The sequence below is a fragment of the Mobula hypostoma genome, chromosome 13 (assembly GCF_963921235.1).
Source record: "Mobula hypostoma chromosome 13, sMobHyp1.1, whole genome shotgun sequence".
Taxonomy (NCBI): domain Eukaryota; kingdom Metazoa; phylum Chordata; class Chondrichthyes; order Myliobatiformes; family Myliobatidae; genus Mobula; species Mobula hypostoma.
In genome coordinates this window covers 16832158-16859408 of record NC_086109.1, presented here as the reverse complement: position 1 = coordinate 16859408, position 27251 = coordinate 16832158, and the positions used below count along the sequence as shown (strand labels likewise).

General features: G+C 42.7%; 1 protein-coding gene across 1 annotated transcript in view; it reads right to left on the bottom strand.

The window, feature by feature from the left end:
- cntn2 (contactin 2) overlaps positions 1 to 27251 on the bottom strand; it is a 241671-nt gene that overhangs the window by 106764 nt on the left and 107656 nt on the right. The window contains exons 3-4 of the mRNA XM_063065365.1: positions 6687 to 6831; positions 3095 to 3270 (exon numbers count right to left, since the gene is read on the bottom strand). Of these exons, the coding sequence (XP_062921435.1) occupies positions 3095 to 3270; positions 6687 to 6831 (321 nt within the window). The remainder of the gene's footprint in view (positions 1 to 3094; positions 3271 to 6686; positions 6832 to 27251) is intronic.

Genomic DNA, 27251 nt, shown 5'->3' with positions numbered 1-27251 from the left:
TCTTTGGACTGTGAGAGGGAACCAGAGAACCCAGAAAAACCCATGCAGCCACGGGGAGAACACCCAAACTCCTTATAAACACTGGCGGGAATTGAACCCTGGTCACATGTATTGTAAAATCTTATGCTAACCACTATGCTTTTGTGCTGCCCTGAATCACTGAAAGCGATAAACTGGTATACCTACATGATATCTGGTGGGGATATGAGCCAATGATGAGGGAGCGGGTATGATTGGTGTTATGGGGCCGGGACGCAGGTTGGTGGTCAACTCTTTCACCATGACAGGAATTCAGGATGCCAAGTTTACAGATTGTGATCAAAATAATTTCCTTCTCAGCTGTTATGAAGTAGGACACGCAGCCAAATTTTTGACAATGCCCTTTGCAGATCCCACAGGAGATTTTCCATTTGCCAAGAATTCATGCAGTAAGGTATTGTTTTCCAGTACATACTTTCATCTGTCTTCATCTTATCAAGAGAGCAATGGGATTTAGCACCAGAATCCAAATCAGGTTTATTATCACTGTCTTGTATGAGGTAAAAATTTGTTGTTTGGCATCAGCCGTACAATGTATGAGGTAAAATTTGTATGATGCTAACTTTGTATGAGGTAAAAATTTGTTGTTTGGCATCAGCAGTACAATGTATGAGGTGAAATTTGTATGATGTTAACTTTGTATGAGTGTAAGGGGTTTCTTCTTCTATGTTACTGCGTAGTCTAATTAAACTGGCTTCTTTGTTATGTTATAATTGAAATGAATTCTTTGTTATGTTAACTGCTGAGAAAGTCCTCCCGCTAGCAGTTTGTTTGGATTATGTTACTGATAAAATGGTGAACAAACAAATTGGGATGGATGTTATGCGTTCTGGTGTCTGTAAGTCAGCATGATGCGTGGGATTTTTGGGGAGAAGGCGGGAGAGAGAGACAGAGGATGGACCAGGTGCTGTGAGTCCGCTAATGGGGTTGGACCCTGAGCAGGAGTCCGAGGTCCAGGGTGTTCGGCGAGGAGAGGAGATGGAGACGGACTCCTGTGGAGCGTCTGGTCGACCACCGTTGTTGGTCCCAGGCAGCAGGTCGAGGTGGTCCGAGGGGTTGCAGGGTGAAGAAGAAGGGTCCTGAGCTCCAACTGTTTGTGCACGAAGAGATTGAACTTTGATAAGTGTGGCGCCTTTTATTTTCCTTTTATATTTTATTCTCTATTAATTATATAGTTCCAGTAATATCTATAAACTGTAAATCATTTAATCGTATCTGGTGCATTGTCTGTTATTTGGGCAGGGTGGGGTACATCACGCAGCATCCACGCAAACTAATTACCCAGTTTGGCCGGGCTGAGGGCGGTTTCCCTAGATGACAGCGAGCCGAGCGACCCTGAGGCTGGCTGGGGGGCTACATGAGGTAAAAATTTGTTGTTTGGCATCAGCAGTACAATGTATGAGGGGAAATTTGTATGACGTTAACTTTGAATGGGGTAAAATTTGCTTGTCATCAGCAGTACAGTGCAAAGACATAAAATTACTATAAATTACAAACAAATAATGCCGTAAGAAGAACAATGAAGTAGTGCTCATGGTTTCACAGACCATTCAGAAATCTGATAGTAGAGGGAAAGAAGCTGTTTCTGAATGATTGAGTGCAGGTTTTCTGGCTCACTAATGGTAGTAATCAGAAGTCATGTCTTGAATAGTGAGGGTCCTTCATGATAGATGCTGGCTTCTCGAGGCACAGCCTCTTGAAGACACCTAATTTAGTTGATAGGTAATAGATTAGAATACAGGCCAGAAGAGAGGAAGTGGCAATGGAAGATGAAAGCTGAGAGCAGACATTGTCTATGAGCAGTTAACCTGAGAGTACATTGTTGCCTATGAAATTCTGTGGCTGGCAGTGAGAGTAACTTCAATTCATTGGAATAGACAGGCTTTAACACAAACAAGGTTTGGCAGAGAGGTAACTATTTATTTTTAGTGCAATACTTATATTCTGTGAGAGCCTTCAGACCACTTGAAACCATGTATTCACTTTATTGTCACAGTGGAAGATTCCATTTCCTCACAGAGCAGATGGACTATTGACCTGCTCATCAGACTTTTTCCAATAATATTTAGGAACTAAAGGGAGTGCTGTGTGGGTACATCCAGAAATTGTACCTCCTTGTCCAGAATGGCCTTTGGTCATAAACTCATAGATGCCTTAGAGTATTGAAGAACAGAAACAGGCCTTTTGGCCCATCAGCAGTGGAAAGCGTAAGTAATTTCAAGTTCAACAGCTCTGAGGATCTTTCCTGGGCCCCAAATGTTGATACAATTATAAAGGAGGCGCGGCGGCAGCTATATTTGATCAGGAATTTGAGGAGGTTTGGTATTTACCAAAGATAATTATGAATTTCTACAAATGTACCCTGGGCAGCATTCTAACTGGTTACTTCACTGTTTGGCATTGGAGGGGTCACTGCCCAGGATCAGAAAAAGTTGCAAACTTAGCCAGCCCCATCATGGATACTAGCCTCCCCAGCATCCAGAACACCTCCAAAAGGCTATGTATCAAAAAGGCAGCACCCATCATTAAGGACCCCCACCACCCAAGATATGCCCTCTACTCATTGCTGCCGTCAAGGAGGAGGAATACGAGCCTAAAGCCACACTCTTAACATCTCAGGAACAGCTTCTTCCCATCCGCTATGCGATTTCTGAATGGACAATGAAGCAACCCATGTGTACTATCTGAGTATTTTTTCCTCACTTATTGCACTACTTATTTAATTATATACACAGACACACAGAGTATATATATGTATGTGTGTGTTTGTGTGTGTGTGTGTGTGTGTGTGTGTGTGTGTGTGTGTGTACTTCATTATTAAAATGGACTGCTACCACAAATCAATAGGCCTGTGATATTAAACCTGACTCTGACCAGAACTGCATACGGTACTCCGAATCTGGCCTCACCAACATCTTATACAGCTTCATTTAGTTTGGTTTCAAGATGGCTTCTGTTGCATGTTGGAAACCGTTATAATTTCCTATCCTCTTTAAGGTTGGAGACCAGAGAAGCAAGAGTCTGTGTTCTTAGGTGAAACAACTGAAGGACTTACAACCAAAGCGTAGGAAGGCTTCTTTGCTGATGACTGTCCCAATTCTGTTTGTTGCCAGACACTGATAGGACCCAGGATCTTTGGACCGTGTTGGGTTACTGATCACTAGATTTCCTCCAACCAAGCTGTAACGGTCATTGCCTTCGATGTTAATGTTCGTCCCATTCACCTTCCACCTGCAGAGAGGAATGAGACCAGAGACATCGATAAATTGGCTCCTAATAGCACAGTGGTCAGACATTTAATCTACACTTAAAGGAAGTGACAGCAGTGACATTGGCTGCAATCTACCAACATCACCTGGACTCTAAAGAAATGGCAGAAGATTAGAAAAAGGGTAATACCAAGAAAGAAGGGAGACAGAAATCATGAAACTATAGGCCAGTTAGGTCTGTTATTTTGGAAAATGATTCAAAGTATTACAAAGGAGATAATAGCTGGGTGTATATAAAGAACAATAAGGTAGACTTAAAATAGTTTTATGAAAAGGATTTATGTTTGAATATTTGCCAGAGTTCTTTGAGGTCATAGCAAACTGTGGTACTGTAAGTGGGGGTCTAATACATGCAATGTATTTAGATTTCCAGAGGGCACTCAATAAGGTGTTATATTAAAGGTTAATACAGAAAAAGCCAAAGGGCTGGAAGCAATAATTTGGCATAGATGGAGCAGGGGTGGCAAGCGTCTGGCACACGCAAAATTCTTCTTGCATGCGGCATGCTTCCTGCCCCTCGATTCATTAAACCCCTCATTTATCTAATTTTGACTTTGTTACACTCTTATTAACAGTAAAGCAATGAATTCACATAAATAAGCAACAGGACTTATCCTTTTTCGTAAATAAAGTGGTAACTGTTGTTACCAATTCCAATGATCAATTATAATCTCTGTTCAATGCACATGAGAGGAATTTTTAGAAGATTATTACCAATTTGGGCACACACTTTCAAAAAGGTTTGGATAGGGAATCATCAATGAATTTCAAATGAATCCCAGGATTGTATATGGTGACATATGTACTTTGTTAATAAATTTACTTTGAACTTTAAACTGTCTGACAGAAGACAAAGAGTTAGGATTCACGAATCATTTTCATGTTGCCAATCAGTAACTAGTAGGGTTACCACAGGGGTCACTACTGGGCCTCAAATATTTACAATCTGTAACAGTAATTTGAATGAAAGGTTAAACGTACTGATGTAAAGATGGATGGGTTAGTAAGCTGTGTTAATACAAACAGGCTGCAGAGAGATATGGAAAAGCTGAAGCTGGCAGTGGAGTGTAGAGGAAAATTATAAAAGCCAATTATCTTCTAAAGAAGGTGGAAAGGTATTGAGGTGTCCTGGTGCATGAAAGGTTTGGCAAGTAATTAAGAAGGTCATTAATTAAGGAGGCTCATGCAACGATGATTTTTATTGCAGAGAAAATGGAGAATAAAAGTAGGGAGTTCCATGCAACATTACAGGGAGCTGCTGGACCTCAGCCAGAATCCTCCAGGCATTTGAGGTAGGATAGACTTACACTGGAGCAGTGCAGAGAAGATTCACTATTCCTGGGATGAAGGGGAGAATGTATAAAGGAAGGTCAGGCAGATTGGGCCTTTCCTCATTGAATAAGAGAATGGTGATCTCAACAAAACATGTAGTTTCGTGCAGGGGCGGGAGATGAGATTGAGGTGAGATTTGAAATGGTCAATATCGAGAGGATATTCCCCACAGTGGTGGCAGAAGAATGAGGTGCAATTTCTTCTTCAATGTTTGAAGGTGTTATCAGACATATTTGCACAGAGTCTTGTCATCTTCAGAAGTTTTCGGATGACTCTGCCATAGTTGGATGCATCAGCAAGGGAGATGAGGCTGAGTACAGGGCTACGGTAGGAAACTTTGTCACATGGTGTGAGCAGAATTATCTGCAGCTTAATGTGAAAAAGACTAAGGAGCTGGTGGTAGACCTGAGGAGAGCTAAGGTACTGGTGATCCCTGTTTCCATCCAGGGGGTCAGTGTGGATATGGTGGAGGATTACAAATACCTGGGGATATGAATTGACAATAAACTGGACTGGTCAAAGAACACTGAGGCTGTCTACAAGAAGGGTCAGAGCCGTCTCTATTTCCTGAGGAGACTGAGGTCCTTTAACATCTGCCGGACGATGCTGAGGATGTTCTACGAGCCTGTGGTGGCCAGTGCTATCATGTTTGCTGTTGTGTGCTGGGGCAGCAGGCTGAGGGTAGCAGACACCAACAGAATCAACAAACTTATTCGAAAGGCCAGTGATGTTGTGGGGATGGAACTGGACTGTCTCACGGTGGTGTCTGAAAAGAGGATGCTGTCTAAGTTGCATGCCATCTTGGTCAATGTCTCCCATCCACTACATAATGTACTGGGTGGGCACAGGAGTACATTCAGCCAGAGACTCATTCCACCGAGATGCAACACAGAGCGTCATAGGAAGTCATTCCTGCCTGTGGCCATCAAACTTTACAACTCCTCCCTTGGAGGGTCAGACACCCTGAGCCGATAGGCTGGTCCTGGACTTATTTCATAATTTACTGGCATAATTTACATATTACTATTCAACTATTTATGGTTCTATTACTATTTATTATTTATGGAGCAACTGTAACGAAAACCAATTTCCCCTGGGATTAATAAAGTATGACTATGACTGTACTATTTGAAGCAGAGACCGAGAGACATTTAAATAGCATGGAATATGGGGAGACAGTGGGGAAATGGTGTTGAAAGGTGGAGCAATTTGGGGCAGTGACTGGCCTTCTCATGCTCCTATAATGCTTTTTATGTTTCTAAAACCATTTCCATTCAAGAAGCTTCACCAGCCAGAACCTTATAATTCATACCTTCCTATAGATTTTCATTGGGAGAAATCACTTCCAAAACAACGGTTTATTGTTTGTAGTTTAATAGTTTATTGTTGGGCAGTTTGGTAGCACAGTAGTTAGTGGAATGCTTTACAGCTCCAATTCCCGCCTCTATCTCTGTGGAGTTTGGATGTTCTCCCCATGTCTGTGTGGATTTCCTCGGAGTGCTCCAGTTTCCTCCAAAGTACTGTGTAGTCCAAAACCGTACAGGTCAGTAAGTCGTGGGCACGCTATACTGGTGTTGGAACCATAGTGACACCTATGAGCTTCCACAGAACATCTTCAGGTTTGGTTATTGATGCAAAAACACATTTCTCTACATATTTTGATATTTCGATGTACATTACATGTGACAAATTAAGTTAATCTTTATTGGATCCCCTGATATTTCTAACCCTAAGTGTTCCAGGGTTTGGTTTTTGTATCCATGCAAATCCATTCAGTGGGAAGGGAACCCCTGTGCTTCCAAGGTGCCTTATCTCAGAAGCACCAAAAGGTATTTCACATTCAATAAGTCACTGTGTAGTGAAGCGACTGTTGGCCAGGCAACAAAGCAACAAGCCGACTGCCACTGTTCTCAGACGGCACACTCTTTTTCTGATTGTAAATTGAATTACTCTATTTTAAAGCAAACTGAACTGGTCGGAGCACTCCTTGCAATTCTCCTTGTGCACGCAAGCACTTGCCGAATCATATTTTTTACGCTGCCTTACCTGTATGTAGCAGGCGGGCTGGCACGCACGTGACAGTTCAACACCACCTTCCTTTCAGTTGATCCTTCAGGATACAAGGTATTCTTTGGCTGCTCTTGAAATACTGGGCCAAATTCTCCAATGGCGCTTTGGACCCCTGCCCAGTCTGTAACAGAGAAGCAAGCTGCATTAGTTCCCAGTGTTGATTTGTTTGTAGTTTTCTGGATGTGGCTGACAAAGGCAGCATTTATTACCCACTCCTAATTGCCTTTGAGAATGTGATACAGAGCCATCTACAACCAGGGACAATCCAGGAATTTGCCTTTGGAATTCATGCAAACCCAGTAAATGGGAAGGGAACCCTCAAGTTTATGAGGTGCTATAATTTTATTTATTTATTGAGATACAGTGTGGAATAGGCTCTTCCAGCCCTTCAAGCCATACTGCCTAGCAACCCATGACTTAATCGAAGCCTAATCATGGAGCAATTTACAATGACCAATTAATCTGCCAACCGGTACATCTTTGGACTGTAGGAGGAAACCAGAGCTACTGGAGGAAACCCATGTGGTCACAGGGAGAACATACAAACTCCTTTCAGGCAGTGGTGGGAATTGAACCTGGGTCGCCTGTACTGTAAGGTGTTGTGTTAACCGTTATGCTATTACACACTCACAGGCCACTTTATTAGGTACACCGGTACATCTGCTCATTAATGCAAATATCTAATCAGCCAATCATGTGGCAGCAACTCAATGTATAAGAGTATGAGATATGTTCAAAAGGTTCACTTGCTGTTCAGACGAAACATCAGATTGGTGAAGTGACTTTGACCGTGGAATGACTGTTGGTGCCGTACTGGGTGGTTTGAGTATCTCAGAAACTGCTGATCTCCTGGGATTTTGACACACAACAGTCGCTAGAGTTTACAGAGAATGCTCTGGGGTGGTACGTGGTGTAATGGTTAGCACAATGCTTTACGGAACAGATGATGTGAGTTCAAATCCTACTGCTGCCTGTCAGGAGTTTGTATGTTTGACCATGTGGGTTTCCTCCGGGTGCTCCGGTTTCCTCCCACAGTTCAAAGACATCCTGGCTTATAGGTTAATTGGTCACTGTAAGTTCTTCCCTGATTTGGATCAGATTAAATCGGGAGATCGCTGGGCAGCGTGCCTCGAGGTCAGGAAGGGCCTATTCTGTGCTGTATGCCAATAAATAAGTAAATAGAATGGTGCAAAAAACAAAACAAGCAAAAAAATAAACATCCAGTGAGCAGCAGTTCTGCGGGCAAAAATGTCTCGTTAATGAGAGAGGTCAGAGGAGCATGGACAGAATGGCTCAAGCTGACAGGAAGGTGACATTAACTCAGATAACCATCCGTTACAACAGTGGTGTGCAGAAGAGCATCTCTGACTGCACAACACATCAAACCTTAAAGTGAATGAGCTGCACAGCAGAAGACAATATTAGGTTCTACTCCTGTACCTAATAAAGTGGCCACTGAGTGTAAGAGACAACACACAGAATTACACGATAAGACATAACAGGTAAGGATGGCAAATGTCTTTCCCTGAAGGATGTACATAAACCAAATGGGTTTTTGCAACAATCAGTAGCTTTTTTGGGATTATCATTGCTTTATATGTTGTGCATTTTCTGGACATGAACAACCTTCTTTTCTTCTATTCCAATAAAGCTGACAGAATCTCTACTGTTACTCATATTATAATAGGATTGTTTTAAAATGTATTCTGTTGTAGGGATGGCAACATGATTTCTTAGCAGGGAAGTCGAAATTAATGACAGAAGCTGATTTTTCCTTAAACACAGTAGTTTGTTACAATTTGCGAACTCTGCCTGAAATGATGAGGGGAAATAGATTCAATAATAACTTTCACTAGGGAATTGGATAAGTACTGGGGAAAAAAAACCTTACAGAGCCATTGTGAAAAAGAAGGGGGAGTGGGACTAATTGGATAGCTCTTTTCAAAGAGATAACACAGCCGTGGTGTACTAAATAGACCCCTTCTGTTATTTGATTGCTACTTTAGAAAGAGGCAGTTACTTTCATTGTAGTTGCCAATGAACTGAAGTTCGGAATTAGGGATAGAGTGAAGATAGAAAGAAGTGAGGTATAGAATAATATAGATCGCCCACAATGGGGAAGACATTAGATGAGAAAAAAACATGGATGAAGCCAATCAGATCAGAATGATAAAGGAAAAGACCAGTACCAGAATCAGCAAAGACAAGGGCAAAATATAACTGGAGATGTATTAGAGCAGCTGTAAACGAACAAGAATAAATAGCAACAAAAATGCAAAAAATCCAGGCAGTGCGATATTTCTGGACATGTTGTGCGTCGTACGGGATGACTACAGAGAAATAAACTTCACAATAAGCAGATTTCTTGCTTGCTGGACGTTGTCCACTACATCTGAATGGAAGAGAAATACACTAGGCTTGCTTGACTGCTGAAAGCAAGAGTGGGGTTGGGGCCTGCAGCTGGGTACAGTCTGAGTGAATTGATCATAGCACATTACCCACAATGAAATATTCATAGCAAATTCGGTTCGCTGAACTCCAAAGATGTTTGGATATCTGAAAGTCACATTAATTATGCTATCTTGTGGAGAGATGAATTGTTCATGTCCAGAAAATACATAACAGATAAAGCATACAGAACACAAAAAACAAACACATGGTCAACCCATATGGTGCCTTAAGATGGAAACATCTATCATTAAAGATCCCAGTGGCTCGGCCATGCCACTGTCTCCCAGCTACCGTCAGGGAGGAGGTACAGGAGCGTGAAGTCTCACACAATCGGGTTCAAGAGCAGAGACTTCCTTTCAACTACTTGTTTTTTGAACTACACTTCACAACCTGAATCACTATCTTAGTATTGCAGCACTATGACCACTCTTTGCACTACAGTTGCCCTTTTGTTCAAACTATGGGGTGATTGTTGTTTAGCTTGGTATAATTTGTACTTTATTTGTCTTTTTTTGTAAAAGTTGGGGCCCTAGGGTGCTAGGTGTTGTGTATATATCAGTAACATTTTAAACATGTTGCTTGTTTAAGCATTTCTTGTTTACGTAATTTGTTATGAGTTATATGTAAAAAGCATGTGAATGGCATGCGTTAGTACGCCACCATGTCATGAGTGAGCATCTGGATAAAGTGAAAACAAAACTAAAATGAACATTCCCAGCTCTGTAGGAAGAGGGGTGTAGAGAGAGAGACAGAGACAGACAGACCGTGTGATAGGGAGGAAAAGAGGGAATGACAGAATGTGAGAAAATGAGACAGAGCAAGTGAAGGGCTGCAGGAGTGATGAAATAGAAGAAGGACAGAGCGAGCTAAGAGAGGAAGAGTAAGAGAAAGAGCGAGAGATAGGAACAGGGAGAATGAAAAGGGGAAAGAAAGCAGTCATTCAGCCCAGCTAGTCCATACTGGAAACCATCTAAACTGATAGCCTATAGACCCGCACTGGGACCATAGCCCTCTATACTCCTACTATCCATGTACCTATTTAAACTTCTCTTAAACATTGAAATCGAGCTTGTGTGGACCACTTGTGCTGGTAGCTCATTCCACCCTCTGACAACTCTCAGAGTGAAGAAGTTTCCCCTCGTATTCCCCTTAAAATTTTCACCTTTCACCCTTATCACATGATCTCTGGTTATAGTCCCATCCAACCTCAGTGGAAAAAGCCTGATTGCATTTACCCTGTCTATACCCCTCATAATTTTGCATACCTCTATTAAATCTCCTCTCAATCTTCTATGTTTCAAGGAATAAAGTCACAACCTATTCAGTCTTTCCTTATAAATCAGGTCCTGCAGACCCAGAAATATCCTTGTAAATTTTCTCTGTACACCTTCAAACTTATTTACATCTTTCCTGTAGGTAGGTGACCAATACTGCACTTAATACTCCAAACTGGGCTTCAACAATGTCTAATACAATTTCAACATAACATCTCATCTCCTGTACTCAGTACACTGATTTATGAAGGCCAACGTGCCAAAAGCTTTCTTTATGACTCTAACTACCTGTGCCACCACTTTCAATGAAATACAGACCTGTATTCCCAGTTCCCTTTGTTCTACCACACCCCTCAGTTCCCATAATGTTCACATGTAAGGCCTGTCCTAGTTGGTCATACAGAAGTGCTACACCTTGCACTTGTCTGCAATAAATTCCATTTGCCATTTTTCAGCCCATTTTTCCAGGTGATGCAGATCCCTCTGCAAGCCATGATAGCCCTCCTCGCTGTCCACTACACCCTTAATCTTGGTGTCATCCGCAAAACTTGCTCATCCAGTTAACTACATTATCATCCAGATCACAGCACACCACTAGTCACGAGCTTCCAGTCTGAGAGGCAACCCTCTACTACCACTCCCTGGCTTCTCCTGGAAAGCCAATGTCTAATCCAATTTACTACTTCATCTTCAATGTCGAATGACTGAAACTTCATGACCAGTCTCCCATGCGGGACCTTGACAAATGCTAAAGTCCATGTAGATAACATCCACTGCCTTGCCTTCATCCACTTTCCTGGTAAGTTCCTTGATAAAACCCATAAGATTGGTTAGACACGATCTACCATGCACAAAGCCATACTGACTTTTCTTAATCAGTCTATGTCTATCCAAATACTTATATACCCAGTCCCTTAGAATACCTTCCAATAACTTTCCCACAACTGATGTTGGGCTCACGGGCCTATAATTTCCTGGTTTATGCTTAGAGCCTTTCTTAACAAACGGAACAACATTGGCTCTCCTCCAATCCTCTGGTACCTCTCCAGTCACTAAGGATGATTTAAATATCTCTGCTAGGGTCCTGGAAATTTCTGCACTTGCCTCTTGTAGGGTCCAAAGGAACACCTTGTCAGGCCCTGGAGATTTATCTACCTTAATTTGCCTCATGACAGCAAACACCCGCTTTTCTGTAATCTGTACAGGGTCCATAAAGTTGGTGCCCCTTTGCCTCACTTCTATAGACTCCGCGTGCATCTCCTGAGTAAATACAGATGCAAACAGATTATTTAAGATCTCCTCCATCAGTTCTGGCTCCACACATGGGATTCCATTCTGATCTTCTAGAGGACCAATTTTGTCCCTTGCAATCACTTTGCTCTTAACATATCTATAGAATCCCTTAGGATTCTCCTTCACCTTGTCTGCCAGGGTAACTTCATGCCTTCTTTTAGCCCTCCTGATTTCTTTCTTCAGTGTTCTCTTGCATTTCCTATACTCCATAGGCACCTAATTTGTTCCTACCTGCCTAGGCCTGCTATGCACCTTCTTTTTCTCTCTTAACCAGAACCTCAATATCTCCCTAAACTTGTTATCTTTATCTTTTATTCTGGCAGGCACAAACATGCTTTGTTCTCTGAAAATTTCACTTTCGAAGGCCTCCCACTCATCAAGTGCACCTTTGCCAGAAAACAACCTGTCCCAATCCGCACTTGCCAGATAATTTCTGATACCATCAAAATTGGCCTTTTTCCAATTTAGAATCTCAGCCTGCGGACCAGACCTATCTTTTTCCGTATTTACTTTGATACGAATGGCATTGTGATCACGAGAGTGGCATCGTGATCAATTCATATGAGGCTCTGAGCTCTGTTTTATTCATGTTTTATAGTAACAGACACTGAGAATTGATTGAATCTCACTGAAACTGCCTTTGTACATTTATTATTTCAAAAGGTATTTGTCAAATTTCATGCTCCAGTTTACCTGTCAATAAGATAGATTAAGTAGTCAACTTCACATTATACAATTGGAGGCCTCATTGCTGCTGTTAACTAGACACTGTTGTACTCCAGCTCATAAAGAACATGAGGTCCACCCATGGGAATCATTGGTGATGTTGATTCCTAAATATTAATTGTAAACTTGCATATCTTTAACATTATTGAAAGGTGCTTTTGATTTGGTAGGGGCCATAGACACAATTTCTTTTTTGTGGTATATATTAAGTAAATACTTTCTCAGTTAAAGAAAGAAAGTAAGTTGATTTAATGCTGACTGAGAAGAAGCCTTAATACTAAATCTGGCTGAGTCGGCACAACACAATCCTGCTGTACACGAATTATTGATTCTTTGCAAATGTCATCGTTCAAGGGGAAATTCAAGAGTCGAGCTGCATCTAAGGAAGTGTATTTAACCTGAAATATTCAAGGAGCAACTCGATATTAAAGTAATCCAGTTACTGAGTCTCTTAGCATCAAATTTAGCAAGATTCCAAACTTGAATGACATGGCCGTCCAGCAGAACTGACTGGGTAAGTAACTGAGGCCTGTGGATTCCAGGGCATTGAGTATATTTAGATCATTGAACATGACAGAACAGTACAGGACCTTTGGTCCACAGTGTTCTTTAATTTAACATGGAAGCTGGTAGGTACTTAACTAGTTAGGGTGTCAAAAGGTTATTTTCTAAATTTTACTTTATTGAGACAAATTCAGGCCCTTTGAGCCACACCGCCCAGCAATCCCCTGATTTAATTCTGGCCTAAATACTGGACAATTCACAATGACCAATTAACCTACCAACTGGTACTGAAATGTGCAAGGAAACCAGGGAACCCAGAGGAAACCCATGGGGTCGCGGGGAGAACGTACAAACTCCTTACAGGCAGCGGCGGGAATTGAACCCTAGTTGCTGGTACCGTAAACATAGAAACATAGAAAATAGGTGCAGGAGTAGGCCATTCGGCCCTTCGAGCCTGCACCGCCATTCAGTATGATCATGGCTGATCATCCAACTCAGAACCCTGTACCAGCCTTCCCTCCATACCCCCTGATCCATTTAGCCACAAGGGCCATATCTAACTCCCTCTTAAATATAGCCAATGAACTGGCCCCAACTGTTTCCTGTGACAGAGAATTCCATAGATTCACCACTCTCTGTGTGAAGAAGTTTTTCCTAATCTCGGTCCTAAAAGGCTTCCCCTTTATCCTCAAACTGTGACCCCTCGTTCTGGACTTCCTCAACATCGGGAACAATCTTCCTGCGTCTAGCCTGTCCAATCCCTTTAGGATTTTATACATTTCAATAAGATCCCCCCCTTCAATCTTCTAAATTCCAGAGTATACAAGCCCAGTTGCTCCAATCTTTCAACATATGACAGTCCCGCCATCCCAGGAATTAACCTCGTGAACCTACGCTGCACTCCCTCAATAGCTAGAATGTGGAGGATTTTATAAAGTTGATGTACCTGTGCCCTGAAGTACTTGCTGTACCGTATCAGATCGAAGCAAGAATGTGGCGAGTACGAATGTGGGCTGATCTACCATGCAGTAAATCAATTGGCCGTCTACCCGCGGAGGTTTCACTCTCTTTTGGGTCCGGTTTGAGGGTCCCACACTGCAAATTGCCCAGCATGTACCAATACTAACAGGACTCAGTAAAAATGTTTAGTCCTGATACTCCATTGTCGTTCTTGTTCCGCGTATACATAACGCTTGATGTCGGGAGTTCAGACCTCAGAGGCTTTTGGAGCTTGCTACATTAAGTCCATGTGGTGGCTGATATGCAATGGCTATTCACAAAAAAGGAAATCAGATAGGCAATCTCCAATCCCAAGTATGTAGATTAGCCTTTCTACGCCTTCCTTCCCAATCACACAATGGCAGAGGGCTGCATCTTCTTACACCAGGGCATTGAAGTCACCCAGAAACGATTGGCTGTCTCCCTTTAGTAAATTGATAAAGGCCATAGTAAAAGACCCATTGACCCTGTTGTAACTCTGAGATAACAATAAGACTTGCAATGGGTTGCAAGCATGTTTTATGTCATAGAGAAGGACTTGAAACAAATGGGGTGGGGGAACCAAGAGAGAATGTAACACGAAATAAAGAAGGGAGTGAAGGCTTTTTAATTGCAAATGATCTGACTGGGGTAGGTTAAATCGATGACCCAATAGCTCTGAATGTCTTGCTTGACAGCTAAGCAATAAGAATATAATATCATACTGCAACACACACAAAATGCTGGAGGAACTTAGATCAGGCAGCATCTATAGAAATAGGTAGATAGTCGATGTTTGTGCTGAGACCCTTCTTCGGTCTTGGCCTGAAACGTTGACTGTTTATTCATTTCCATAGACGCCCCTTGATCTGCTGAGTTCCTCCAGCATTTTTTGTGTGTTACTTTGGACTTCCAGCATCTACAGGCTTGTGTTTAAGAAATCATACTGTTAATTTTCTTTAGCTGATATGGCAGTATAGACCTTCAAGTATGAACGAGTGTTATCCAATGACAGAAAGAGAAAATGCAGGAAATACTAAGAGGTCAGGCAGCCTCTGTGATAGAGAAATAAAGTTCATGTTTTAGAGTCTGATTCCGTTTGTCAGAACTGGGAAAGAAAGAAAACAAGTTAGTTTTTGGTTATAGAGAAGGCGGGAATGGATGGGAAGCTCTGATTATGCTGAGACCAAATAGATTCATGTGGCATTTGTAGCCTATTTGGAAAGGAATTTGGCGAGTAGCTTCTGTCAAAGAGTGGTGAGTGTTGATCTTGTAGAGGTTTCAAACCAAATTAGGATAAGTAAAGCAGTAAGCAGGGAGAATGGACTGCAGTAAAACTCTGTTAATCAGGCACTCTCAGGACATCGGAGGTGCTGGAATGGCAGATTTTCTGGATTATTGGAGTACCGTTTTAATACAGATTTAATACATTTTTTTGGATGTTAAGAGTGTGATAACTTTTCTAATGAATACATCAAGTTTCCAAGGAGTGCGAGAAACAGAATGAGGTGAATTTAAAGGGACCCTGGAATCTGTTGTGTTGGGCACCCTAGATTGTGTTGGGCACATGGCCAAGTGGTTAGGGCGTTCGTCTAGTGATCTGAAGGTCGCTAGTTCGAGCCTCAGCTGTGGCAGCGTGTTTGTGTCCTTGAGCAAGGCACTTAACCACACATTGCTCTAGTGTCTGTGCGAGGAGTGGTGCCCCACACAGACTTCCAATCTTCACCTTGTAAGGCATGAAAATGCCCGACGCAGGCCTCATGGTCTGAGTCCACATTCCCTCCTGGAATATGTTCCCCAGTGGAAGCAAGGGAACCCAAGTAATTTCAAATGGAGTGAGGGAATTGGAGTCCCAGTGTGCTATAGCAGTGGTTCCCAATGTTTTCTTAGGCCATGGACCAATACCATTAAGCAAGGGATCGTGGACCCCAAGTTGGGACCCCCTGTGCCAGAGGGAGTGCAGGAAATGGGGCCCCAGTGTGCCAGAGGGAGTGCAGGAAATGGGGCCCCAGTGTGCCAGAGGGAGTGTAGGAAATGGGGTCCCAATGTGCCAGAAAAAGTGCAGGAAATGGGGCCCCAGTGTACCAGAGAGAGAGTGCAGGAAATGGGGCCCCAGTGTGACAGAGGGAGTGCAGGAAATGGGGCCCCAGTGTGCCAGAAGAAGTGCAGGAAATAGGGTCCCAGTGTGACAGAGGGAGTGCAGGAAATGGGGCCCCTGTGTGCCAGAGGGAGTGCTGGAAATGGGGCCCCAGTGTGCCAGAGGGAGTTCAGGAAATGGGGCCCCAGTGTGACAGAGGGAGCATGGAAGTGGGGCCCCAGTGTGCCAGAAGAAGTGCAGGAAATGAGGCCCCAGTGTGCCAGAGAGAGTGCAGGAAATGGGGCCCTAGGGTGCCAGAGGGAGTGCAGAAAATGGGGCCCCAGTGTGCCAGAAGAAGTGCAGGAAATAGGGTCCCAGTGTGCCAGAGAGAGTGCAGGAAATGGGGCCCTAGGGTGCCAGAGGGAGTGCAGGAAATGTGGCCTCAGTGTGCCAGAGGGAGTGCAGGAAATGGGGCCCCAGTGTGCCAGAGGGAGTGCAGGAAATGGGGCCCCAGTGTGCCAGAGGGAGTGGAGGAAATGGGACCTCAGTGTTTGAGGGAGCATGGAAATCAGCATCTGGTAGTTAACCTTTTAACTTAATAGAAATTTGAATGTCTTGCTCTTGTACTGCTGCCACAAAACAACTAATTTCATGACAAATGTCTGTGATAATAAGCCACATTCTGATTTTGATTCTAAAATGGAAATTCTCAGGATTTCTAAATAACTTGGGAGCAGATTATTGGAATTTTATTGTGACCTTCTTGGTTTACATATGTGAATTAGGGGTGGGGAAAAATACACTGGATTAAGACAGACTTCATTGGAAACTAATGTAAAGTTATTGCGTAGGGGAGCAAGATCAAAAATCAATGAAAGGTGAAGAAATAGGTAATTCCAACCGTCCAGAGATACATATTTATGGATTTGGTAAACATCGAAGACAGTTCTGTTTAAACTAGGCCACAGACTACAAGATTAAAATAACTGGGTTGAATCCCATAAAAGCACCAGAATTATACATAAAAATACAGGAGGGTCTAAAAATAAATAGTTTTGGTGGAGTGTAACTACGGCAACATAGATTGAGGACAAAGAAAGTAATAGATTAATGTGGCTATTGATTGTTGTAATAAATACCTCCTGAAGGATAGTCAGTGGATTTTTTTCCATACAGGTTGTCAATAAAACAACCAAACATTAACCTTGCAATTGCAATCATTCTGATCATGACCAGGAAAACAGCAGAGTTGAACAGAAGCTATGAAGGAATATGGATTTCCTTGGGAAATTCTCCACATTCAGTAATTCTTTGGACCCACACTTGTCAGAAATCTTTGACCTCAACCAATTCACTGGGATGAAGCTTCATGTACCCACATCATCTCAATACTGCACCCCAATTTCCCAATCTTGCACAATGTCTGGGACAAGTATCCCCAACAATCACCTGGGAGATGGTTTGGAAGGAAAGAGAGAGGGGAGCTAGAAGTTATCTGAAATTGGAAAATTCAATGTTCTTAATTCTATGATTTGTACGAGGCTCCACAAAACATAAACTTTACTGTAAACCAGTAAAGTTTCCTCCAAAAGTTTTCTCCTATAATTCCTCCTAATTTGCTGAGAAACCCCAGCAGGATCTACACTCACCAGTCTTCGACAGAAGCTGCCCGGGCTAACTCCCTGCCAAACGGGTTACAAATTTTAATAGCCGCATTAATCTATTTGGTCTCAGCACAATCAGAGATAGTTCATTTGATTTTCTCATCCATTCTCCAGCTTCTCTATAACCAAAATTCAATCTCAACAAGGAGAGAGTTCCAGACACTGGAAATGAGATTGATGAGACCTCACTTGGAGGATTAAGTGCAGTTGTGGTCACCTACCTACAGGAAAGATGTAAGTAAAGTTGAAAGAGTACAGAGAAAACCTTCAAGGATGTTGCTGGGTCTGGAAAATATGAGTTGTAGGGGAAGATTGAATTGGTTAGGACTTTATTCCTTAGAACATAGAAAACTGAGAGAAGATTTGATAGACATACAAAATTATGAGGGGTATAGATAAGGCAAATGCAAGCAAGCTTTTTCCGCTGAGGTTGAGTGGGACTACAACCAGAAGTCATGGGTTAAGGATGAAAGGTTAAAAGTTTAAGAGGACCATGAGGAGCAACTTCTTCACTCAGAAGGTCGTGAGTGTGTGGAATGAGCTGCCAGCACAAGTGGTGCATGCGAGCGCGATTTCAACATTTAAGCGAAGTTTGGATAGGTACATGGATGGGAGGAGTAAGGAGGGCTATGGTCGATGGGACTAGGCATTTTAAATGTTTCCAGCATGGACTAGATAGGCTGAAGGGTCTGCTTCTTGTGCTGTACTTTTCTATGACTCTATGACCCCATTTTATTCATTTTGATGTGCAGAACGATTGCTGTGTTTTGCTTGAAGGGCAGATTGGAGATGAAAAAATTCTTGCTTTAATATTTTGCTTTTGAGGTTTTTTTTGTACCTTCAAGCTTTGAAGATTCAAGACTGCTTATTGTCATCGAGTGTAAAGGAGAACAAAATGATTGCTACTCTGGATCGGATACAGCATAAAAAACACCATAAACATGATGAACACAATTAAAAAACAAAAAAATGAATATACAAACAATCCTATAAAACACAATCTGTAAGTAACTGTTATATACATAGACAGATTGGACGTAAAGGTATGCTAAGTGATGTATTGTCATGGTAGAGGGGTGGGTTAATAGATGGAGGTGAAGATCAGTTTAACGGCTTGAGGGAAGTAACTGTTTTGAATCTTGTGGCCCTGGTATAGATGCTGCATAGTGTCTTACTTGATGGGAGTGGGACAAATAGTCCATAAGCAGGATTAGTGGGATATTTCATGATATTGCTGAAATGCGGAACTGTGCATTTACAGATGCACATTTACACATGGAGCTGCTGTCATACCGGTGAATATCTATCTGCTGGGGTGAAGCCCAGTCTGGTTAGTGTGCTCTTTCCAAGATGGCTACCTACAGAGCATCAAGGTTGCCATGGAGATGAGGGAAAATGAATGGAGCGAAGGGTGAACCATGGATGGATGGCGAAACAGTGCACCAAACATGTGACGTTGCAACTACAAGCAGCAGAACCATCAGTGACAGAACATTTGCTGGAGATATACTATAATCTTTCTCAATGCTGCCAGTGTGTCAAAGGGAAGTATATATAAATGACTATAGAGACTCAGTGAGTGTAAAATCGATGTGTGGGGAAATGACATTTACTCCTGGATGAATGGCAATAAGAAGTCATTTCCATTAAATGACAGAGCACAGAAACAGGTCCTGCTGCTTGCCAGTCTTTGCTGATCATCAGCCGCCCACCTATGCAATACCAATCTTTCAGACTCTGGCCCACAGCTTTCTAATCATTGGAGACTCAAGTGCCCATCCAGACACTTTATAAGTTGTGAAAGTCTCTATCTCCATCACCTCTTTTGGCGGTGGGTTCTGATTCCAGCCACCATTCAGGTATACAAACTGCCCTAGGCTTGGAGGCCTGTCTGGGTGGGAAATGGGCTTGTTTTGCTGTTGTTGTCCTATTTCATCTTTGTTGTTGTTGCTGCTTGTGGTGCTCTGCTGACTGTGGTCGGCCTGCCATATTGGTGCTGGAATGTATAGTGACTCTTGTGGGCTGGCCCATCACAGCCTTCGGTGAGTTGGTGGTTAACACAAATGACGCATTTCACTGTATGCTTCAATATACGTGGGACAAGTAAATCTGAACCCAAGCAAATTCTTCCTCATTCTGCCACCATTTAATTTAAACCTATGGTCTCTTGCACTGGACTCCTCTGCTACAAGGAAAGCAGTGGAGGCCTTCTCAGTAAATGTATTTAAGACAAGTTTGGATATAGATTTTTGCATAGTAGGGGAATTAAGGGTTATGGGGAAAAGGCAGAGAGGTGGAGATGAGTCCATGGCCAGATCAGCCATGATCTTATTGAATGGTGGAGCAGGCTTGACAGGTGAGATGGCCGACTCCTGTTCCTATTCCTTATGTTCTTATTTCTTATGATTTCTTGCCCTCAATCTTATTTACACCTGTCAGAATTTTCTATACCTCAATCAGAAAACAAACCCTGCCTATCCATTTTCTTCTTGTCACCGAAAAGCTCAGTCCACAGCAACATCTTGGAGAATGCGATGCTGTAGCAGCTAAGTTTTACATCGTACCTCTGCATATAACAATGAACTTGACTTTAAGACTTTCATCTCCTTTGTACTGTCTCTGATGCTGTTAGGTCCTTTGGAAAGTGAAGCAACTAGAATTGCACAGAGTATTTTTGCTGTGGCCTAACTCGTGTTTTATATAGTTGTACATAACCTCCTTACTCTGACATTCAATGTCCCGACATAGTACAGTAGTGTAGTGGTTAGCATAACTATTTTTATGGCAACTGTAAAATCGGGGTTCAATTCTGTAAGGAGTTTGTATGTTCTCCCTGTGACCGTGTGGGTTTCCTCTGACGTTCCAAAGATATGTGAGTTAGGATGAGAAAGTTGTCGACATGCTACGTTGGCACTGGAAACGACAATTATGGGTTATCCCCAGCACATCTTGGACTGTGCTTGTGTTAATGCAAACAACGCATTTCACTGTATGTTTTAATGTTTTAATGTACATGCGACAAATAAAGTTAATCTTTCTCTCAGCTATTGCAGGCATGTAATCCTTACACCTCCTTAATCTACTTACCTACAGTTCTTATCTATTAAAGCTGCCATTATCAGGGATCCTTGGATTTGTACACTAGAGTCCAATTATTCCTTAATATTCCCCAGGGCCCTATTATTCAATGCATATGTCCAGCGTTTATTAATGTCACCAAAATACATCATCCTGCACTGATCTGATTTATATCCTATTTGCCATTGCTCTGCCCATTTATCAGCTCATCAGTATTGTTTTGTAAGCTGCAGGTGAATGGTTCAATTTGCTGTTACGTGGGAGTTTAGCCAAAAATGCTTCTTGTGTGTAGCTTTCACATAAATCAGCCCTCTAAATTTTTGCATTCCAACTTTTAGGCACAGACTTCACCTTGGTTATTTGTGGAAAAATATGCTTTTAATTCAGCTGGAAATCACAGCTGCCATTTTGAAAGTGGACCCAGTTCTGCTCAGTTGTTTTGGAGCTGCCTACAGGGTGGAAATGTTATGGGGTTCTGGAAGGCATCTCATTCATACATTAAAGCAAAAAAATTGCTGGAAACACTCAACAGGTCATGCAGCATCTGTGGAAAGAGAAACAGAATTCACGTTTCAGGCCAAAGAACATGCATCAGAGCAACACACACCCAAAATACTGGAGGAACTCAGCAGGCCAGCCAGCAACTATAGAAAAGAGTAAATAGTTGACATTCTGGACCAAGACCCTTCATTAGAGTCTTGGCTCAAAACGTCGACTGCTTACTCTTTCCCATAGCTGCTGCCTGATCTGCTGTGTTCCTCCAGCACTCTGTGTGTGTGTGTGTGTGTGTGTTGCTTTGGATCTCCAGCATCCACAGATTTTCTCCTGTTTGTCGCCCTCCATCAATAAAAGGTGTAGACTTAAAATGCTAACACTGCTTCCCTTTCTACAGGCATTATCTGACACGTTGAGAGCTTTCCAACAATTTCAGATTTGCTGACTTTTTGATTGTCAATGCCAGTAATGTCTGATTTTTTTTTTCCCTTCTCAATTTAGAGCAGGAATAAATACCTTAAACTCTCCCGAGAAAGAAACCGATCCAAAAATTTTGAATATAGGCCTTGAATGGAATGAAAAGATAGTAAATGTGAACAAAATAAGGACTGAAAAAATCCACACTGATTAGGAGGTGTTTAAGGATGCTTCTGGAGAGTATGAATTGAAATCCATTCCAGCAACAGAAACGCCTGTGGAAGTCATTTGTTTAGCAGGAGAATTTAGCATGTTATTTACATCAGCTCAGTTCTTTTGAAAAGTAAATTGTAGACAAACGTGTTTGGGAAATTATAACTGGAGCCGAAGCTAAGAAGAAGAGCAATAAATGGAGGAATAGAACCTTTAGGATCCATGGTTAATGGAGGACTTCAGGAAGAACAATGCTTTCAAAAATTGGTAATGAAAAGGCTGAAAGGAAAGATACCTATGGCACAACTGTGATAGTGTAAAGTTGGAGTAAGAGAATAGATGCTGAATAGTTGCCTCACATTTGTCTTTCTTCACATTTGAAGAGGGTTTAGTGAGAGACTGGGGTACATTCAGGGACTCAGGTGCAATAGGCAAGGAATGCTGAATTTTTCGAGATGCTGATGAGGCCGAGAGGTTAGTGATCTTGGTGAATAGAAATATCCCAGGACGCGAACTGAAAAAAGGGAGGAAGGTAATTCTCCTAGCTGTCCTGAAAAATATTAATCACTCAACCAAACCTTTGCTAAAACAATGTATTAGTCAAGGGATTGAGTTCAAAAGCTGTGAGATAATGTTGCAGCTCTATAAGATGCTGGTTAGACCATACTTCAAATACTGTGTTCATTTCTTGTTGCCTTATTATAGGAAGGACGTGGAGGCTTTAGAAAGGGTACAGTGCAGGTTTGCCAGGATGCCCCCTGGATGAGAAAGCATGTCTTATGAGCACAAGTTGATCAAGCTGAGGCTTTTCTCGATGGAGTGAAGGAGGATGACGGGTGACTTGATAAATGTGTACAAGGTGATAAAAGGCACCTATTGGACAGCTAGAGACTTTTTACCAGAGTGGAAATGGCTAATACTGAGGGTATAATTAAAAGGTGATTGGAGGAAAGCGTAGGGAGGATATCAGAGGTAATCTTTTTTAGATGGAGCCGTAAGTGCATGAAACATGTTGCCGGGGTAGTGATAGAGGCAGATATATTAGGAACAATTAAGAAACTCTTAGATAGGGACATGATTGAAAGAAAAATGGACAGCTATATGGGAGGGAAGCAAGCATTAAATTAATTTCATAGTAGGTTAAAAAGTTGGTACAACATCATGGGCTAAGGTGGCTGTACTTTGCTGTACTTTCGATGTAAATCTGGCGGAAGGAGAGAGAGCAGCGTACCGCGCACGCAGCCTTCCGGTGAAAGTGATATCGTATCCATTACATAGGGGCCGTGGACAATTCTGATTTGATGGAGACAGACGTGAAAACACAGAGGAACATCTGGAGAAATTTCTGGAACGCCAGTTCACTGCTGTTGCTACTGCGCGATCGAGAATCTTCTGAAGGGAAGGCCTCAAAATCCCCGGCTTTGCCTGCTGCTGGCGACCGAGATTGAGGTCGAATCGTTCGGATAGAGATGGCGCTCGGTACTCGGTGTCGGAGGCTGATCGGAGGCTCGAAGTTTTCGGACGACTCAGAGTCAGATTGTGGTCGGGTATGGCAGGGAGAGTTTGTCTTCCTTCTCCCGTCTGCGTGAGATGTGGGACATTTGAGAGACTTTGAACTTTTTACTGTGCTTAGGGACTGTTCTTCATCAAGTTATAGTATTCTTGCACTGTTGTAACTATATGTTATTTACCCCTCGATCGTGACCCCACTAAGGCGCACCAGGCCATTGTCTCCCACACCATCACCAACTTTATCCGCTCAGGGGATCTCCCATCCACTGCTACCAACCTTATAGTTCCCACACCCCGCACTTCCCGTTTCTACCTCCTACCCAAGATCCACAAACCTGCCTGTCCTGGCCAACCTATTGTCTCAGCTTGCTCCTGCCCCACCGAACTCATTTCTGCATACCTCAACACTGTTTTATCACCCCTTGTTCAATCCCTTCCGACCTATGTTCGTGACACTTCTCACGCTCTTAAACTTTTCGATGATTTTAAGTTCCCTGGCCCCCACCGCTTTATTTTCACCATGGATGTCCAGTCCTTATATACTTCCATCCCCCATCAGGAAGGTCTCAAAGCTCTACGCTTCTTTTTGGATTCCAGACCTAATCAGTTCCCCTCTACCACCACTCTGCTCCGTTCTAGCGGAATTAGTCCTTACTCTTAATAATTTCTCCTTTGGCTCCTCCCACTTCCTCCAAACTAAAGGTGTAGCTATGGGCACCCGTATGGGTCCTAGCTATGCCTGCCTTTTTGTTGGGTTTGTGGAACAATCTATGTTCCGTGCCTATTCTGGTATCTGTCCCCCACTTTTCCTTCGCTACATCGACGACTGCATTGGCGCTGCTTCCTGCACGCATGCAGAACTCGTTGACTTTATTAACTTTGCCTCCAACTTTCACCCTGCCCTCAAGTTTACCTGGTCCATTTCCGACACCTCCCTCCCCTTTCTAGATCTTTCTGTCTCTGTCTCTGGAGACAGCTTATCCACTGATGTCTACTATAAGCCTACTGACTCTCACAGCTATCTGGACTATTCCTCTTCTCACCCTGTCTCTTGCAAAAACGCCATCCCCTTCTTGCAATTCCTCCGTCTCCGCTGCATCTGCTCTCAGGATGAGGCTTTTCATTCTAGGACGAGGGAGATGTCTTCCTTTTTTTAAAGAAAGGGGCTTCCCTTCCTCCACTATCAACTCTGCTCTTAAATGCATCTCCCCCATTTCACGTACATCTGCTCTCACTCCATCATCCCACCACCCCACTAGGAATAGGGTTCCCCTGGTCCTCACCTACCACCCCACCAGCCTCCGGGTCCAACATATTATTCTCCGTAACTTCCGCCACCTCCAACGGGATCCCACCACTAAGCACATCTTTCCCTCCCCCCCATCTCTGCATTCCGCAGGGATCGCTCCCTACACAACTCCCTTGTCCATTCGTCTCCCCCATCCCTCCCCACTGATCTCCCTCCTGGCACTTATCCGTGTAAGCGGAACAAGTGCTACACATGCCCTTACACTTCCTCCCTTACCACCATTCAGGGCTCCAAACAGTCCTTCCAGGTGAGGCATCACTTCACCTGTGAGTCAACTGGGGTGATATACTGCGTCTGGTGCTCCCGATGTGGCCTTTTATATATTGGCGAGACCCGACGCAGACTGGGAGACCGCTTTGCTGAACATCTACGCTCTGTCCGCCAGAGAAAGCAGGATCTCCCAGTGGCCACACATTTTAATTCCACATCCCATTCCCATTCTGACATGTCTATCCACGGCCTCCTCTACTGTAAAGATGAAGCCACACTCAGGCTGGAGGAACAACACCTTATATTCCGTCTGGGTAGCCTCCAACCTGATGGCATGAACATCGACTTCTCTAACTTCCGCTAAGGCCCCACCTCCCCCGCGTACCCCATCTGTTACTCATTTTTATGCACACATTCTTTCTCTCACTCTCCTTTTTCTCCCTCTGTCCCTCTGAATATACCTCTTGCCCATCCTCTGGGTCACCCCCCCCCCCCCGACTTTCTTCCCGGACCTCCTGTCCCATGATCCTCTCGTATCCCCTTTTGCCTATCACCTGTCCAGCTCTCGGCTCCATCCCTCCCCCTCCTGTCTTCTCCTATCATTTTGGATCTCCCCCTCCCCCTCCAACTTCCAAATCCCTTACTCACTCTTCCTTCAGTTAGTCCTGACCAAGGGTCTTGGCCTGAAACGTCGACTGCACCTCTTCCTACAGATGCTGCTTGGCCGGCTGCGTTCACCAGCAACTTTGATGTGTGTTGCTTGAATTTCCAGCATCTGCAGAATTCCTGTTGTTTGCGTTATAATTATGTGGTTTTGTTAGTTTTTTTCAGTCTTGGTCTATCCTGTGTTTTGTGATATCACACTGGAGGAAATATTGTATAATTTCTTAATGCATGCATTACTAAATGACAATAAAAGAGGACTGCGCGTCTTCATAATCTAAAAAAAAATTAGATGATCTGGTTATTATCCCATTACTCTTTCCATTAGATTACTGTATTCAGTCTGCCTGTGCAGAGGTCACTCAGTCATACATTTACCCAATCCATCAAACACCCTAATCCTATTCTATGCTACATCTGTTTTATTCACCCTATATTACCTACAGCTAGTACCCGATTCTGCACACTCATCTACACACAAGGAGCAATTGTAATGACCACTTTACCTCCAGCTCAGCAGGTCTTTTGAAACCTGTGCAGTCACAGGGAAAATGTGCAAGCTCCACACAGGAGGTTAGGACTGACCCCAGATCTCTGGACCTGCGAGGTCCCAGCTCTATTATACCCAGCACTATGCCAGCCTTTTTTTTACACTACACCTTTGACTACATTTCAAAAGGACACCCATAGTTGTGAGGTATTTTTGCAGTTATAAAAAGGCACCAAATACTTTGCAACACCCGCCCACTTTCCCTCTCACTGGGTTTCACCTATCACTCCTTCCTCTTCTCCCCACCCTTCTTATTCAGGATTCTACCCCTCCTCCTTCCTTTTCAGTCCTGATGAAAGGGCTCACCCCAAAATGTCTTCCTTTCTTTTTAAATCTTTTTATTAATTTTCCAAAATTATAAACAGAATAACTATGTTGATACAGAGAGATTGGAATAATCTTATTGTTGATAAGCATATACAAGAAAGATTTCAAATTATACAAGTATGATAGACTTCCAAACTCTTGATATAATTAATCATAGAGTAAAAAGAAATAAAAAGAAAAAAATACAAAGAAAACCCCCAAAAAGAAACAAAAAAAAAACTAAATACTAAACCCAAAAAACAGCAAACGGAACAAAACAAGGCTAGATCATTATCTTAAATTGAACACGTTCAATAATGTCGTCAACTCTGCTCCTCTATTCATATATTTTAAGTTAATAAGAAGGATTCGGAAAGGTCAAATTACATCATATGAAAATGTTGAATAAATGGTTTCCAAGTCTCTTCAAATTTAACCGAAGGATCAAAAATGTCACTTCTGATTTTTTCTAAATTTAAGCATAATATAGTTTGGGAAAACCATTGAAATGTAGTAGGAGGACTGGTCTCCTTCCAGTTCAATAAAATAGATCTTCTGGCCATTAAAGTAACAAATGCCATCATCCGACAGGCTGAAGAGGATAAAGATCTATGTTCTACCATTGGCAAACCAAAAATTGCCGTAATAAGATGGGGTTGTAAACCAAAACGCAAAACTGTTGAGATAACATCAAAAATATCTTTCCAAAATTTTTTCAGAAGAGGACAGGACCAAAACATATGAGTTAAAGAAGCCACCTCAGAGTGACATCTGTCACAAATAGCCAAAATGTCGACAGTTTATTTTTCCCCATAGATGCT